The 17,403-nt window shown below is 42.1% G+C and overlaps 1 protein-coding gene across 15 annotated transcripts in view; it reads right to left on the bottom strand.

Annotated features, from left to right (window-relative positions):
• Window positions 1–17,403, bottom strand: part of CLTCL1 (clathrin heavy chain like 1) — a 113,555-nt gene that overhangs the window by 83,736 nt on the left and 12,416 nt on the right. For 14 of the 15 annotated variants that reach the window (XR_010155974.1, XR_010155973.1, XR_010155975.1 and 11 more), the window contains exon 2: window positions 13,685–13,892. Coding sequence is in view for 10 of the 15 variants with exons in the window: in XM_024352828.3 (XP_024208596.2) it covers window positions 13,685–13,892 (208 nt within the window). In the remaining 5 variants the exon portion in view is untranslated. The remainder of the gene's footprint in view (window positions 1–13,684; window positions 13,893–17,403) is intronic. The other variant, XM_024352826.3, reaches the window with a different exon arrangement.

Here is a 17,403-nt window from a genome sequence, read left to right on the forward strand (position 1 = left end):
TAGCAAACAGCATTGCATGCTACAGAGCAATCTTTCATTAAAGGAAGAGTCAATCCCTGCGGAAACCTCACTGATGTCTTTTTTAAAAATTATTTATTATTTATTTATTTGTTGTTTGAGATGGAGTCTCACTCTGTTGCCAGACTGGAGTGCAGTGGCGTGATCTTGGCTCACTGCAACCTCCACCTCCCGGATTCAAGCGATTCTCCTGCCTCAGCCTCCCAAGTAGCTGGGACTACAGGAGCGTGCCACCAGGCCCAGCTAATTTTTTTGTATTTTTAGTAGAGACAGGGTTTCACCATGTTGGCCAGGATGGTCTCGATCTCTTGACCTCATGATCTGCCTGCCTCAGCCTCCCAAAGTGCTGGGATTACAGGCATAAGCCACCGCACCCAGCCTGATGTCTTATTTTAAGAAATTGCCAGACTGTCGCGGTGGCTCATGCCTGTAGTCCCAGCACTTTGGGAGGCTGAGGCAGGTGGATCACGAAGTCAGGAGATTGAGACCATCCTGGCTAATGTGGTGAAACCCCATCTCTACTAAAAATACAAAAAATTGGCTGGGCTTGGTGGCAGGTGCCTGTGGTCCCACCTATTTGGGAGGCTGAGGCAGGAGAATGGCATGAACCCGGGAGGCGGAGCTTACAGTGAGCCGAGATTGCACTACTGCACTCCAGCCTGGGCAACAAGGTAAGACTCTGTCTCAAAAAAAAAAAAAAAAAAAAATTGCCACAGCCACTCCAGCCTTCAGCCACCACCACTGTGATCAATCAGCAGCCACTGGCATCAAGGCAAGACCCTTCACCAGTAAAAAGTTTACAACTCGCAGCTGGGTACAGTGGCTCATGCCTGTAATCCCAGCACTTTGGGAGGCTGAGGCCGGCAGATCACTTGAGGTCAGGAGTTCGAGATCAGCCTGGCCAACATGGTGAAACCCCATCTCTACTAAAAATACAAAAATTAGCTGGGCGTGGTCTCACGTGCTTGTAATCCCAGCTACTCGGGAGGCTGAGGCAGGAGGATCCCTTAACCCTGGTGGACAGAAGTTGCAGAGAGTTGAGATAACGCCACTGCACTCCAGCCTGGGTGACAGAGAGAGACTCCATCTTTAAAAAAAAAAAAAAAAAGATTACAACTCACTGAAGGCTGATAATGGTAAGCAATTTTTAGGAATAAATACATAGATTATTCATTTATTTATTTATTTATTTTGAGACAGAGTCTCTGTCTGTAACCCAGGCTGACATGCAGTCATCAGACTCCTGGGCTCAAGATATTCTCCCATCTCAGCCTCCTTGAGTAGGTGAGACTACAGGCGTGCACCACCACACCCAGAATTTTTTTTTTTTTTTTTTTTGAGCTAAGGTCTCACTGTATTCTTTGCCATGCTGCTCTTGAACTCTTAGGCTCAAGCGATCTTCCCACCTTGGCCTCTGAAAGTACTAGGATTAGAGGTATGTGCCACCATGCCTGGCCATAAATTATTTATTTTTATTTTTTGAGATGGAGTCTCACTCTGTCACCCAGGCTGGAGTGCAGTGGCGCAATCTTGGCTCACTGCAACCTCCGCCTCCCAGGTTCACACCATTCTCCGCCTCAGCCTCTTGACAGGCTGGGACTACAGGCACCCGCCACCACACCCAGCTAATTTTTGGGTTTTGTATTTTTAGTAGAGACAGGGTTTCACTGTGTTAGCCAGGATGGTCTTGATCTCCTGACCTTGTGATTCACCCGCCTCGGCCTCCCAAAGTGCTGGGATTATAGGCGTGAGCCACTGCACCCAGCCAAATTATTTTTTAATTAAGATAATCCATTTTTTTAGACATAATGCTATTTCACACTTAATAGATTACAGCATAGTATAAACATAACTTTTATATGCACTGGGAAACCAAAAAATTCATGTAACTCACTATTGTAATATTCTTTTTATTGTGGTAGTTTGGAATTGAACTCAAAATATCTTCAAGGTATGCCTGTATAAGGAAATCATATATCTGACAAGGGGTTAATATCCAGAATATATAAAGAATGCCTACAACTCAATAACAAAAAACACAAATAGTCCAGTTAAAAAATGACCCACGTGGAGTGGTTCACACCTGTAATCCTAGCGCTTTGGGAAGCTGAGACGGGATGATCATGTGAGGCCAAGAGTTTAAGACAGCCTGGGCAACATGGCAAGACCCTGTCTCTACAAAGAAAAAATGTTTTTAATTAGCTGGTTGTAGTGGCGCATGCCTATAGTCCTAGCTACTTGGGAGGCTGAGGTAGGAGGATAGCTTGAGTCCAGGAGTTCGAAGTTACAGTCTCTTAAAAAAAAAAAAATGGCTACCATTAAAAAGAAAATAATACAAATAACAAGTGTTAGCAAGAATGTGAAAAAATTGGAACCCTGTGCACTACTGAGAATGTAAAATAGTGCAACCACTATAGAAAAGAGATGGCAGTTCCTCAAAAAAATTAAAAATGAATAATGATATGATCCAGTCAATTACTTGTGGGTATAGAATTAAAAGGATTAAAAACAGGTTCCCCAAAAGACATCTGTACACTCACGTTAATAGCGGAATTATTTACAGATCTAGCTTTTTTTGAGGTACTACTATCTCTGAGCTACACAGCTAGAAAAAAAGAGTTAATCTGACTAACTAGTTAGTTAGCCAAGCTACGGAACAACTGATATTATTACAATATTATCATCAATTAGCAAAACTGGTTTTAAACCACAATTTGAGAAATAAGGCTGCTGTTGCTAACAGAAAGTCTTTAATGATATCATGATATACCTGGGTAATAATTAAGATGATTTCTTGAATTCACAAAAAGGAGCTACTCAATGGTGAAATTTCATGCAATTTTTTTTTTTTTTTGAGACAGATTTTCGCTTTTGGGGCCCAAGCTGGAGTGCAATGGGTCGATCTAGGTTCACTGCAACCTCCGCCTCCCGGATTCAAGTGATTCTCCTCCTTCAGCGTCCCAAGTAGCTGGGATTATAGGCATACACCAACATGCCCAGCAAATTTTTGTATTTTTAGTAGAGACAGGGTTTCACCATGTTGGCCAGGCTGGTCTCAAACTCCTGACCTCAGGTGATCCACCTACCTTGTGCTCCCAAAGTGCTGGGATTACAGGTGTGAGCCACCGTGCCCGGCCGAAATTTGATACAATTTATATCCAAAACACATGATCAGTAAGATAAAGGCCTGCTGCCATAAAACAGTTCTAAAGTTAGCTATAACTATATTATCAACTTAAATTTAAACTATATAAATTTATAAAACAACTGCTTTTGGACATAATTTAGGTGTGATGTAGTTTTGCTCTCTAGTCAAAATGGTAAATGTTAGACCCTCACTGTCTTCAGGCACTAACAGCTTATGGTAAATGACTTCTAATCAGACTGAACTAAGATGGGAGCTCAAATCCACAAAAAGAAATAAAGAGCACTGGATATGATAAATATGTTGGTTAGTATAAAGATTTCTCTTAATTTCATTAAATAATATCATTTAAAACCACAATAAAACTACAGGTTGTTGAGTTTATAACATATATAGATGCATATATGCATCTTATTTTCTCTTTTTAAATATATTTTATATATTCATATATATGAATGATAAAAATAGCACAACAGAGGGAGGAGGAAATGAAGCTATGCTGGAGTGAAATTTCTGCATTTTAATAGAAGTTAATATTAATAATCTGAAATCATTTGTGATGTTAGGATGCATTTTATAAACCCTACAGCAACCACCATAAAAATACATATACATACACAAAATAGTAAAAAGAAAAATTCAGAAGAATTAAAATGGTATGTTACATTTTAACAAGAAAGGCACAGGGTAGGCAGCTGTGCGCATGTTCCTGGAGCAGCCTATATACACCTTGCCAGAAGTAGGGTTTTTCAAAACAATCAAGAAAACTAACAAATCTTATTTATTTATTTTTACAGACAGGATCTCACTCTGTTACCTAGGCTGGAGTGCAATGGCACTACCCCAGCTCACTGTAGCCTTGACATAATGGGCTTAGGATGATCCTCCAGCCTCAGACTTCTGAGTAGCTGGAACCACAGACACGTACTACCACACTGGCTAGTTTTTTGTTTTTGTTTTTTAATTTGTAGAGATGGAGTCTCCCTGTGTTGCCCAGGCTGGTCTTGAACTTCTGGTCCCAAGTGATCCTGTCACTTCAGACTCCCAAAGTGCTGGGATTACAGGTATGAGCCACCAGGCCTGACCCAAACCTTAGTTAATGATCAAGAAAAAAACAGAAGACACAAATTATCAAAATTAAGAATGAAAGAGGGCACCACTGCCAACCCCAAAGAAATTAAAAGAAGCGAATATTATGAACAATTTTATGTCAATATACTAGAAGACTTAGATAACCTGGATAAATTCCTAGAAAGACACAAATTACCAAAACTGACACAAGAAAACAGAAAATCTGAACAGATTCACAGCAAGTAAGGAAGTTGAATTTGAAATTTAAAATCTTCCCACAAAGAAAACCCCAGGACCAGAAGGCTTTCACTGTTGAATTCTATCAAATACTCAAAGAAGACAGAAATAAGTCCTTCACAGATTCTTTCAGAATATAGAGGAAGAAGGACCTCATTCTCTAAGGCCAACATTTGCCTAATTACAAAGTCACAAAAGGACATCACAAGAAAAGAAAACTATAGACCAATTATAAAAATAACAGAAAACCCTTAGAATATTAGTGAACAAAATCCAACAACATAAAAAAACCACCATACACCATGACCAAAAGAGATTTACCACAGGAATGCAAGGTTGGCTTAATAGCCAATAATTAATTTATGTAATACACCACACTAATAAAGGACACAAACTATGTGATCATCTCAGTAGACACAGAAAATAGAGGGGAACTTCTCCAACTTGATAAAGGATTTATCTACCCCAAATCCACAGCCAACATCATATTTAATTGTAAAAGGCTAAAAACTCCCCCCTAAGGTCAGAAATAATTCAACGATTTCTGTTCTTGTCACTTCTGTTTAATACTGTACTGGGTATTCTAGCCAATGCAATGTTGAAACAAACAGAATCTGGATTAGAAAGGAAGATGTAAAACTGTCTATTCACAGATAACATGATACAGTATGTAGAAAATGCCAAGGAATCCACTAAAAACTACAAGAATAAGTTTAATAAGTATATAGGATACAGAAAAATATATAAAAATTATTTTATTTCTATATACTAGCAAGAAACAATCCAAAAATAAAACTAAGAAAATAAGTCTGTATATAATAACATAAAAAAAGAATAAAATACTTGGGAATAAATTTAACTAAGAAGTACAGGATTTGCTCACTGAATATGCAAAACATCACTGAAAGAAATTAAAGATCTAAATAAACAGAGACATTAAATGACTAGAAGACTTAATATTGTCAAGATAGCAATTCTTACCAAATTGATAAATTCAATGTAATCTCTATCAAAGCCCCAGAAGGATTTTTGTAGGAATTCACAAACTAAACCCAAAATTTATGTGGCAATTCAAAGGATCTCGTTTCAAAGAGTTTCAAAAACTATTTTGAAAAACACTAAGTTGGAGTACCAACACTATCTGACTTCCAAATTACCATAAAGCTACAACTATCAAGTAATTGGTGCAAGAATGGGCACAGATCTGGGTCGGGCACAGTGGCTCACACCTGTAATCCCAATATTTTGTGAGGCTGAGGCAGGTGGATTACCTGAGGTCAGGAGTTCAAGACCAGCTTGGCCAACATGGGGAAACCCCATCTCTACTAAGCATACAAAAAACTAGCCAGGCATGGTGGCAGCCACCTGTAATCCCAGCTACTTGGAAGGCTGAGGCAGGAGAATCGCTTGAACCCAGGAGGCAGAGGTTGCAGTGAGCCAAGATTGCGCCCCTGCACTCCAGGCTGGGTGAGAAGAACAAGACTCTGTCTCAAAAAAAAAAAAAAAATTAAAACTACAAAACCATAGGCTAAGCACTCTTAGCTATGACTCCAAAAGCATGATCCATTAAAGAAAAAAAAATAGGTAAGTTGGGCTTCATCAAAATTAGTAAGTTTTGCCCTTCAAAACATATCCTATGGTTTGAATGTTTTTTGTTCTCTCCAAAATGCATGCTGAAACTTCATCCCCAAGTGTTGGGAGATGGAGCCTTTTGGGAGGCAAGCCCTCATGTTCTCACAAAAGAGCTTGATGGAGGGACTTAGGTTCCTTTTTGCCCTTCTGTCACAGTGTTCCTCCCCTCCAGAGGATGCAGCAACAGGGGCCATCTTGGAAGTGGAGTGTGAACCCTTAACAGACACACTATCTGGTAGCATCTTAATCTTGGACTTCCCAGCCTCCAGAACTATGAGAAATAAATTTCTATTCTTTATAGATTTCCCAGTGTCAGCCATTTCATTATAGCAGCACAAACAGACTAAGACAAGATGTCATTAGGAGAATGAAAAGACAAGGTACAGACTGGGAGAAAATATATGTAAATCACATAGCTGATAAACTATGTATATCCAGAATATATAAAGAACTCTTATAATTCAATAATAAGATGGACAACACAATTAAGAACTGGGCAAAATATTTAAATAGACATTTCTCAGAAAATATATATAAATGGTTAATAATCATATTTAAAAATAAAAGATATTTAACATAATTAGGCATTAGAGAAATACAAATTAAAACTGCAAAATGCTAGTACACAACCACTGGAATTGCTGTAATAAAAAAGATAGTATCAAGTGTTGGCATGGATGTGTGGAGAAACTGGCATCCTCATACATTGCTGATGGGTACATAAAATGAGACAGTCACTTTGGAAAACAGTTGGGCAGTTTCTTAAAAAGCTAAACAGGGCCAGGTGCGGTGGCTCATGCCTGTAATTCCAGCAATTTGGGAGGCCAACGCAGGTGGATCACAAGGTCAGATCAAGACCATCCTGGCCAACATGGTGAAACCTTGTCTCTACTAAAAATACAAAAATTAGCCAGGCGTGGCGGCACATACCTGTAGTCCCAGCTACTCGGGAGGCTGAGGCAGGAGAATTGCTTGAACCCAGGAGGTGGAGGCTGCAGTGAGCCGCGATAGCGCCATTGCACTCCAGCCTGGGTGACAGAGCAAGACTCCTCAAAAAAAAAAAAAAAAAAGAAGAAAAAAAGCTAAACAGGCCGGTAGTGGTGGCTCACGCCTGTAATCCCAGCACTTTGGGAGGCCAAGGGGGTGGATCATGAGGTCAGGACTTCAAGACCAGCATGGCAGAGATGGTGAAACCCCGTCCCTACAAAAAACACAAAAATTAGCCAGGCGCAATGGCAGGTGCCTGTAATCCCAGCTACTTGGGAGGCTGAGGCAGGAGAATCACTTGAACCTGGGCAGCAGAGGTTACAGTGAGCCAATATCACGCCATTGCACTCCAGCCTGGATGGGCGATAGAGTGAGACTCCACCTAAAAAAAAAGCTAAACAAATTTACCATATGATCCAGCAATTCTACTCCACCCAAGAGAAATGAAAATATATGTCCACATGCACACATATGTTTATTGCAGCACTATTTACAATAGCAAAGACATGGAACCAACCCAAATGCCCATCAGTGATGGACTGGAAAATGTGGTACATATACACCGCGGAATACTATGCAGCCACAAAAAGAAATGAGATCATGTCCTTTGCAGGGACATGGATGAAGCTGGAAGCCATCATCCTCAGCAAACTAACACAGGAACAGAAAACCAAACACTGCATGTTCTCACTCATAAGTGGGAGTTGAACAAGTGAACACATGGACACAGCGAGGGGAACAACACATACCAGGCCTGTCAGGGGAGTGGGGGGCGAAGAGAGGGAGAGCATCAGGACAAAGTTAATGTATGCAGGGCTTAAAACCTAGAGGATGGGTTGATAGGGGAAGCAAACTACCATGGCACATGTATACCTATGTAATAAACCTGCATGTTCTGCACATGTATCCTGGAACTTAAAGTAAAATAAAAAAAAAAAAAAGAAATTGCAGAACAACAACAACAAAGAAAATATGTCCACACAAAGACTTGTCAGTGAGCATTGATAGCAGCAATATTCTTAATAGCTAAAAACTGGAAACAATCCAAATGTCCATCAACTGGTGAATGGAAAAACAAAATGTGGCATATCCATACAATGAAACACTATTAGACAATAAAAAGGAACAAACTACTGATACATGTTATAACATGGATGGACCTCAAAAACACTATGCTAGGTAAAGGAAGCCAGATGTAAAAGACTACATATTGTATGATTCCATTTATTTGAATTGTCTACAAGAAAGTCTGTTGAGGAAGAAAGCAGATGAGTTGCTGCCTCGGGCCGGGAGTAGGAGTGAGAATGGTTCTAAACAGGCATGAGGAAACTTTCTGGGGTTGCAGACATGTTCCAAAACTGTATTGTAGAGATGATTCCACAACTCTATGAATTCACTAAAAATCACCGAGAAGGAGTGAATGTTGGTCGGGCACAGTGGCTCATGCCTGTAATCCCAGCACTTTGGGAGGCTGAGGCAGGTGGATCACAAGGTCAGGAGATCGAGACCATCCTGGCTAACATGGTGAAACCCCGTCTCTACTAAAAATACAAAAAATTAGCTGGGTGTGATGGTGGGCACCTGTAGTCCCAGCTACTCGGGAGGCTGAGGCAGGAGAATGGTGTGAACCCGGGAGGCAGAGGTTGCAGTGAGCCAAGACCATGCCACTGCACTCCAGCCTGGGCAACAGAGCGAGACTCCAACTCAAAAAAAAAAAAAAAAAGAATAAGTGAATGTTATGGTATGTAAATTATACTTGAAAAAAGCAGACAAAGAAAGATATATAAAAAAAATCTGGACCAAAAATTCTTGGTGGTACGCTGTCAGGATGGGGGTACCTTTTAGTGTCAAGCAGCCTTAGATCACAGAGGAAATTTCTTCTAGCTTGAAAACTTGTCAAGTTGTCCTTAGCCTGGTTTAAATGAACATGTGTTTATGAGGCACAAAATATTCAGCATCACTAAAAGGACCAAAAAAGGACCAGCCTTCTTTGGGAAATACTTCAGGTCAGACTTAAGTAGTCTAGGTGAGGAGGGGGCCTCCAGGGGGTGCCATTCCCCCTCTTCTATCCCCCACTGAGCTCAGTGCCAACTCTGCCGCACAGATACTAGATTAGCCTATACTCCATCTACTTCTAAAAATTAAGAGAAAAAAGGTAAAGTTTGTAAAAAGAGATACATATAAATACTGAAAAGGTAATGTGATATGGTTTGGTTCTGTGTCCCCACTCAAATCTCATCTCAAGTTGTAGTTCCCAGTGTTGGAGAGGGACCTGGTGGGAGGTGACTGGATCATGGAGGCAGATTTCCCCCTTGCTGTTCTGGTGATAGTGAGTGAGTTCTCACGAGATCTGATGGGTATAAGTGTGTGTGTGGCTACTCTGGACACACTGCCTGTGGGTTAGCCCTGCTCTGCAAGGAGCAGTTAAAAAAAAGTGTGTGTGTATGGCACTCCCCATTTTGTTTTCTCTCTACTGCTCCGCTACGGTAAGACATGCTTGCTTCCCCTTCACCTTCTGCCATGATTATAAGTTTCCTCAGGCCTCCTAGCCAAGCTTCCTATATAGCCTATGGAACTGTGAGTTAATTCAACCTCTTTTCTTCATAAATTATCCTGTCTCAGGTAGTTCTTTATAGCAGTGTGAGAACGGACCAACACACAATGTTTCATAATAAAATTGACAATATCACACCTGGGCCAGTAATGCAAGGTATCTGCCAACTTTCCCTATAAAAGGACATAAAAGACCTCTGTCTGTTTTGTTTTGTTTTTACAACTCCTCATAAAAACCATTCTTGGCCAAGTGAGGTGGCTCACATCAGTAGTCTCAGGACTTTGGAAGGCTAAGGTGAGAGGATCATTTTAGGCCAGGAGTTCGAGATCAGCCTGGGCAACATAGTCAGATACCATCTCTACAAAAAATGTTTAAACATTAGCTGGGCATGGTGGCACGTGCCTGTAGTCCTAGCTACTTCGGAGGCTGATGCAGGAGGATCGTTTGAGCCCAGGAGTTCAAGGCTACAGTGAGCCATGATCACATCACTGCATTCCTGCCTGGATGACAGAGAGAGACCTGATCTTAAAACAAACAAATAAAAAACATTCCTAGTTCAGGAGCAAAAAGCAGACCGTTTGCCAATCCCTCAGTTAAGGTGTTCCACTAAAATCACAAGCAACAGATGAGTAATTCTGCCACCACTTCATGCTCTTTAAGTCAAAGGCAAAATGTATCTGGTTTTAAAGAATTCACCACAAATCCGTCAGCAAAGAAAGTATGAACAGAGACTGGGTACTGGGTAAGTGAATCTGCTCCAGGCTTCTCCAGAAAGCCGGGCAATGACGTGGGCTGAGTATCTCTGAGCACTTGGGAGTTCACGGCCAGGCATGAGGACAGGCTGCAATGGTGTCCCTTTTAATTTTTTTTGAGACGGAGTTTCGCTCTTTTTTGTTTGTTTGTTTGAGACAGAGTTTCGCTCTTGTTGCCCAGGCTAGAGTGCAATAGCACGATCTTGGCTCACTGCAACCTCTGCCTCCCGGGTTCAAGTGATTCTCCCGCCTCAGCCTCCCGAGTAACTGAGATTACAGGTGCACGCCACCACGCCCAGCTAATTTTTGTATTTTTAGTAGAGAGGAGGTTACTCCACGTTCGTCAGGCTGGTCTCGAACTCATGACCTCCAGGTGATCTGCCTGCCTCGGCCTCCCAAAGTGTTGGGATTACAGGCGTGAGCCACCACGCCCGGCCTTAATTTAATTTAATATTATTTTTAGGGACAGGGTCTTGCTCTGTCACCCAGGCTGAATGCAGTGGCACGATAATAGCTCACTACAACTTCGAACTCCTGGGCTCAAGTAATTCTCCAGCCTTGGCCTCCCAAAGCACTGGGATTACAGACATGAGCCACCTGGCCTAGCCCTTTTTGTAAAGGGAGGTCCGAGAGCTGCTTCACGAGCCCCCTTCCAATCACAAAACTTCACCAGCCAAAATGGGAAAAATCTGTGAGATACAAGGTGCGGGCCCCCCACCCCACACCCTGTATTTCTGCACTGGATCCTTGAAGCTAGTCAAGGTGTGTGATATGGCAGAGGACTCTGAGGAGCTCACTTACAAATCAATCATCTCCATCAACCAATCACTATACAAATAACTCTTTCTTCAAAGACAGTTTGCTCATTTTGGTGTAGGGCCTTGAAAACACACTGTACATCCTCCACTTGTCAACGATTTGTACTACAATGATCTGAGATTTTACTGCTACAGAATTAGCAGCAAAAATAAGATAAAGCCTTAAAATTATGCCCCTTTTTGGTTCCAGAGTCTTACACTTCCCCACGGAAAAGAAAACAAGACTCAACATGTTATAGTTGAAGTGATCTATATGACCATTAAGAACGAAAATAAAAAGCAGCAGCCCCTGCCACCTGGAAGCTGGCCTGGCAATCACAGCAAGGCCACGCTGCTCTCCTGATGGACATAAACCACCTTGGAGAACACCAGCCTCAGGCAAGGGCCCTCTGAGACCACGATCAAGTGAGACACAGCAAGCACAGAAAAAACAAGATTACTGCGCAACTCACAAAATACCAACACGCCTCTCTTTCAGCTAAAATGAGTGACTGCTACTTCTTTACCCATTATAGCTTTAATCTCACTCTAGTCTTCCCTCCCTAATAGATGAAATTTATTGAGATACACAATCATAAAAATTACCCCCACTTGCTGCCAACATCCAATCTACAGCAAACCCCTGCTTCCTTAGACTACCCCCTAAATCATCCAACCAAAGCCCAAATCCTATAAAAGGCTCTACCACCTTCTTACTGAGACACTCCCCAGTTCCCCATGGCGTGTGTTCTCTCCCACTGCAACAGTAAACCCACCTTCTTCAACTGCAAGTGTGTTCCTGGTGGTCTTTGGCTGGAAGGGATTGACAATATCTAACTATTGCGTTATCTTTACTCCCCGACTCCACACCACAACACACACACACACACCCTAGGAGCTCCGCACTGCACATTGTTAAAGAGAACTGTACCAGAAAACCAGGAAGATTAAAATGCAGATCATTTCTGAGACCTGCTGAAAACACTAAACAGCAAACAAAACCGCAAACAACATGCTAAATAAGGCCTCTCAAAAGTACTACAACAAGGCTGGGTACAGTGGCTCATGCCTATAATCCAAGCACTTTGAGAGGCCAAGGCAGGAGGATCACTTGAGGCCAGGAGCTCAAGACCAGCCTGAACAACATGGTGGGACCCCCTTCTCTACAAATATTTTTTTAAGTACTACAACAACATAAAATGCAGAAAAGGGCGACACTGCAAGGCAAATATTCCATCAAAAAGAGCCAAGGGGTAAGTGACAAAGTAAGAGACAGATAAAAGCATCATTAATATCCCATAATTGTAATAATTTCTAACCAAAATCATTTATACTGCTTACACTATATGTTCAAATAATTACTTTGACAAGATTACAAGGGAAAAGGTAGGGTTGGTAATAGAACAAAGATCCTTTCAAATAAAAGAATTTCAGTTATTTCTTTTTAAATAGAAAGGTCTTAACTTTCAGATGTCCTTCTACCTACTGAAATGACCAAGTAGACACTATTTCTGTAATAAAATAGAAGCCTAGGCAAAGCTAATATTTGGCATTCACAAATTTTACCTCCAGAAACAGTTTTTGCTTTTCTTTGTTTCTTTTTTTTTTTTTTTTTGAGACCGATTTTTGCTCTTGTTGTCCAGGCTGGAGTGCAATGGCGCGATCTCTGCTCACCGCAACCTCCACCTCCTGGGTTCAAGAGATTCTCCTCAGCCTTCCTGAGGAGCTGGGATTACAGGCATGCGCCACCACGCCCAGCTAATTTTTTGTATTTTTAATAGAGATGGGGTTTCTCCATGTTGGTCAGGCTAGTCTTCGAACTCCCAACCTCAGGTGATCTGCCTGCCTCGGCCTCCCAAAGTGCTGGGATTACAGGCATGGGTCACTGCGCCCGGCCCAGTTTTTGCTTTTCAAAGTAAGCGATACTGCATTTCACACAAAACATTAAGTCTACTGCATACATAATCCTTTTATTTGCCAAATGAAGGCAATATAAGAAGATTCTATATTTTTCAAGATAACTAGAAGGCTTTAAACACCCAAGACTCCCTGATTTCAAGGAAGTAAAATTCTATTAATTATCAGCTCCTCTATCATTGATGTGTTTCACAGGAGGAAAACCCCCGAGCCTGTGTCGTCGGATGACCGGAAGCACCACTGCAGCAGGCCCTCAGGCAAGGGGGCCACACAGCCTTCCTGGGAAACATGCACAGTGCTGTTGTGCGTTCCTAGTCGCATGAAGACAAAGGCCTGGGCATTTTCTTCCTCTCGGTGTGTCTGGCGCTGTGGGTGATGTTACCAAGAAGCTCTGGTGCTCAGGGGCCTCTTACTAGGGCACACTAAACATAACTTTTGCTAAAACTTTTGGAATTAAGTTGAATACTATTGATGAACACTTTGCCATGAGCTTAGTGACACTTGTTCAATATTTAAGGTAACAAAGCAGTTAAAATGAGGTAAGATTCCTTTCTAACAATCCCATCAGGTTTACCTTTCAGAGCTATCACCTTAGAGGCTGGATTCATGATGGCACTCTCTGCAGAGATAGGCCGTCGGATCGGAGCCATTGGGTCACTCATGTCAATGATCGTGACCTGTGCCTGCTCACCAACTTTCTCTCGGATACATATGAACTTGTCAGATTCCATGGTCAGTGTGCTGAATCCAATGTTAGCTGGATTAATTCCAAGGTTTTGGAGCTAAACAGAAAAAAAGCATTTGATTAAATTTTTTTCCTCTGAAATGGACTGACTGTAGCCAAAGGCAAAAGAGGAGAAGTTAAATAAAATTTAGAAAAAAGTTAACATTAGGTAAACACTTGAAGGAAACATTAGCTTGCTTTTCTACGCCTGTAATAGATCCACCCAAGCCTGTGAATCAACTCTCAAGGGGATTACCAACCCACAGTGGAGATAAGACATGTGCAGGATGACACTAGGCAGTGTCAAGGATGCCACAAGTGATACAGACAGGAGGAGATGAGTTGGGGGTGAACTCCCAAAGAACACCATCAGATAAGGTGTCACAGATAAGCCCACCACTGAGGAGAGCTTTGGGAGGAAGGAGGTCTTGGAGAGGTGAAGGCGAGGGAAGTGGAAGGGAAAAAGGGAGGAAACACAAAACCTGATTTCTCCAAAAGGCAAGAAAAAAGAACTGGCCAAAAGTTTTTGCTTAAACATTTCCCTAGATATCATCAAATCCGTCTACATCTGACTTGAATGAATTTCTAAGTCAGTGTGAATACTTCCTGGAGAGTCTGGGGTTAATAAGAAAGTCAGCAGGTTTGGCACATCTTCCAGGGCCGATGGACTGCTACTACTGTGTAAACTGAAACCAAGCACCTTTCTCCAAAGGCCATCTTATACGCAGTGCCTGGGCTAAATCAAGACCTGTTAATGGGATAAGCTTCAATGAAAACCTCTGGGAAAACACATACTCAATAAATGTTTATCACTCCCACAAAGCACCAAGCTTATTTCTATAAATTTCTCTGCTCTGACCTACCTACAAGACACCTTTATTTACTTATTTACTTATTTATTTATTTATTTTTTGAGCCGGAGTCTCGCTCTGTTGCCCAGGCTGGAGTGCAGTGGTGCGATCTCGGCTCACTGCAAGCTCCACCTTCCGGGTTCACGCCATTCTCCTGCCTCAGCCTCCCAAGTAGCTGGGACTTCAGGCGCCCGCCACCACGCCTGGCTATTTTTTGTATTTTTTTTTAGTAGAGACGGGGTTTCACCGTGTTAGCCAGGATGGTCTCAATCTCCTGACCTCATGATCCACCCTCCTCGGCCTCCCAAAGCGCTGGGATTACAGGCGTGAGCCACCGCGTCTGGTCGACACCTTTATTTTTAAACACTGTTCTGTTCAGCCCCAATTCTACTGCTACTGATTGGACCACTTAACATCTGTTACCTTGTGTAACCTTGAAGAGGCTCACACTAGCAACAAAGATCATGGACCGCTGCGTTAAAATCACACCACCCTTTGGAAGGAACACAAGTGAGACTGTTCATACTGAGAGTATAATTCAGGACGGTGCCTTGTTTGTCTTTTGTAGCAGAGTCTAGCACATACTGGATGTTCCAGCTGCTGAGTGGAGCAGGCTACAGGACAACAAGTCACCTCATCTCATCTTCCTGTTAACCCACTGAGACAAGCATCTCAAACACACTTTACACTTGGGAAAAACAAAGTGTTGGGGTTAAGAAATCTTTCAGAAATTACAAAGCTGATTAATGATGGAGCCAGGTATAATAAAGCCTGTGTTCTGACCACAATACTGAGTTGTTTGAAATTCATATTCCATTTTAACACAGAAAAGATAAACTAAGTGGTGATTATGTTCCCAAATGAGTCCACCAAAACAAACAAAAACACATATAACAGCAAAAAAACAAAACGTTACTTCATAACTGTAGTGAAATAATTTTTTAAAAAATAGAACTTGCCAATTGATATTGCCATTATTACAAGAAAGTCCCTTCATGTTCCAACGTTGGGTTATAGCAAGGAAAATAATGCTAGGAGTGGTTTATTAAGCATAGGAAAAACCTAAGTATTTTTCCTGTTCTCACACATCACTCAACACAAGACTGCCAACGCCAGATGTGGGGGGGTTTCTCCAGCAGACACTACCTAGATATCCTACAATTTAATTCAATTCTGACAATATCTACCTGGAAATAGTATCAGATCCCACAGGTTGAGGGCTCAGTCCCATAAGACTGACTACACTTCAGACACTAATCGCAAGCCCCAGGCTGTGGCCTGTACTTCTGACCATCCAGCTATAAAGCAGGGTTCCCATGACCTTCTTCCTGGGTTTGACTAATTTGTTGGAGTGGCTAACAGAACTCAAGGAAACACATTTCTCATTTATTACAAGGGATATTACAAAGGATACTGATGAACCGCCAGATGGAAGAGGCGCATAGAGAAAGGCGCGAGGGGTGTCCTTGCCTCTTCCAGCACACCGCTCTTCAGGGACCTCCATGTGTTCAGCTATCATGGAGCTCCCGACATCTATCTACACATCAGCACCACATTATTTCATTTATGGAAGTTTTGTAACATCTGGTAGGGCCTGCCGTCCTCAGCACTTGTTACTTTTGGAATTTTCTTAGGTATTATATTGCTTAACATTTTGTAAGTCTAAAAAAAAATTCAAGCCCCAAAATAAGAATATGGGGGTCATTTGTGGCAGGCGAAGTCATGAAACTGGACGGAAGCACCAAGAGAGACCGTGAAAAGTGAGAGAATGGTTTGGAAGCCCAGGGCACAGAGCCCCAGGACACACCAAGGCTTAGAAGGCAGGCAGAAGAGCAGCCCATGAAGATGGACATAATTTACTTAAGTAAAGTTAACATATTTAAGTAAACCAAGAATAAAAGATAACAGAAGCCCCATAAGCACAACCACTGATACTTAGTAAACCAGGAAACCACATTATCACAACCAAAGAAAACCTCCCAGTCTCACCACCTTTTTCACAAATGAGCCATGTTCAAATTCCATCATCCTCTCCTAGTTTAGTTCCCTGCTGGCGTATACAACAACATCCAAGGTCATAAATTCCTGGAGGACATAGATCAGATTAGTGGGGTTTTTGTTTTGCTTTGTTTTTGAGACGGAGTCTAGCCCTGTCCCCCAGGCTGGAGTGCAGTGGCGTGATCTCGGCTCACTGCAACATCCACCTCCCGGGTTCAAGCGATTCTCCAGCCTCAGCCTCCTGGGTAGCTGGGATTACAGGCACTCACCACCACGCCCAGCTATTTTTTGTATTTTTAGTAGAGACGGGGTTTCACCATGTTGGCCAGGCTAGTCTCGAACTCCTGACTTGTGGTGGTCCACCTGCCTTGGCCTCCCAAAGTGCTGGGATTACAGGCTTGAGCCACCACAACTGGACAGATTAGTGTTATTTACTCTGTCTGCAATTAATAGAAAAATCCTGAAAAATAGAATAATATAAATGCCCTAGAAGTTACAGTATTTATGTATTTATTTATTTATTTGAGACAGTCTCGCTGCGACACCCATCCTGGAGTGCAATGGCACAATCTTGGTTCACTGCAACCTCCGCTTCCCGAGTTCCAGCAATTCTCCTGCCTCACCCTCCCGAGTAGCTGGGACTACAGGCATGCGCCACCACGCTCGGCTAATTTTTGTAATTTTTAGTAGAGACGGGGTTTCACCATATTGGCTAGGCTG

Source organism: Pan troglodytes, chromosome 23, assembly GCF_028858775.2.
Source record: "Pan troglodytes isolate AG18354 chromosome 23, NHGRI_mPanTro3-v2.0_pri, whole genome shotgun sequence".
NCBI classification, from domain to species: domain Eukaryota; kingdom Metazoa; phylum Chordata; class Mammalia; order Primates; family Hominidae; genus Pan; species Pan troglodytes.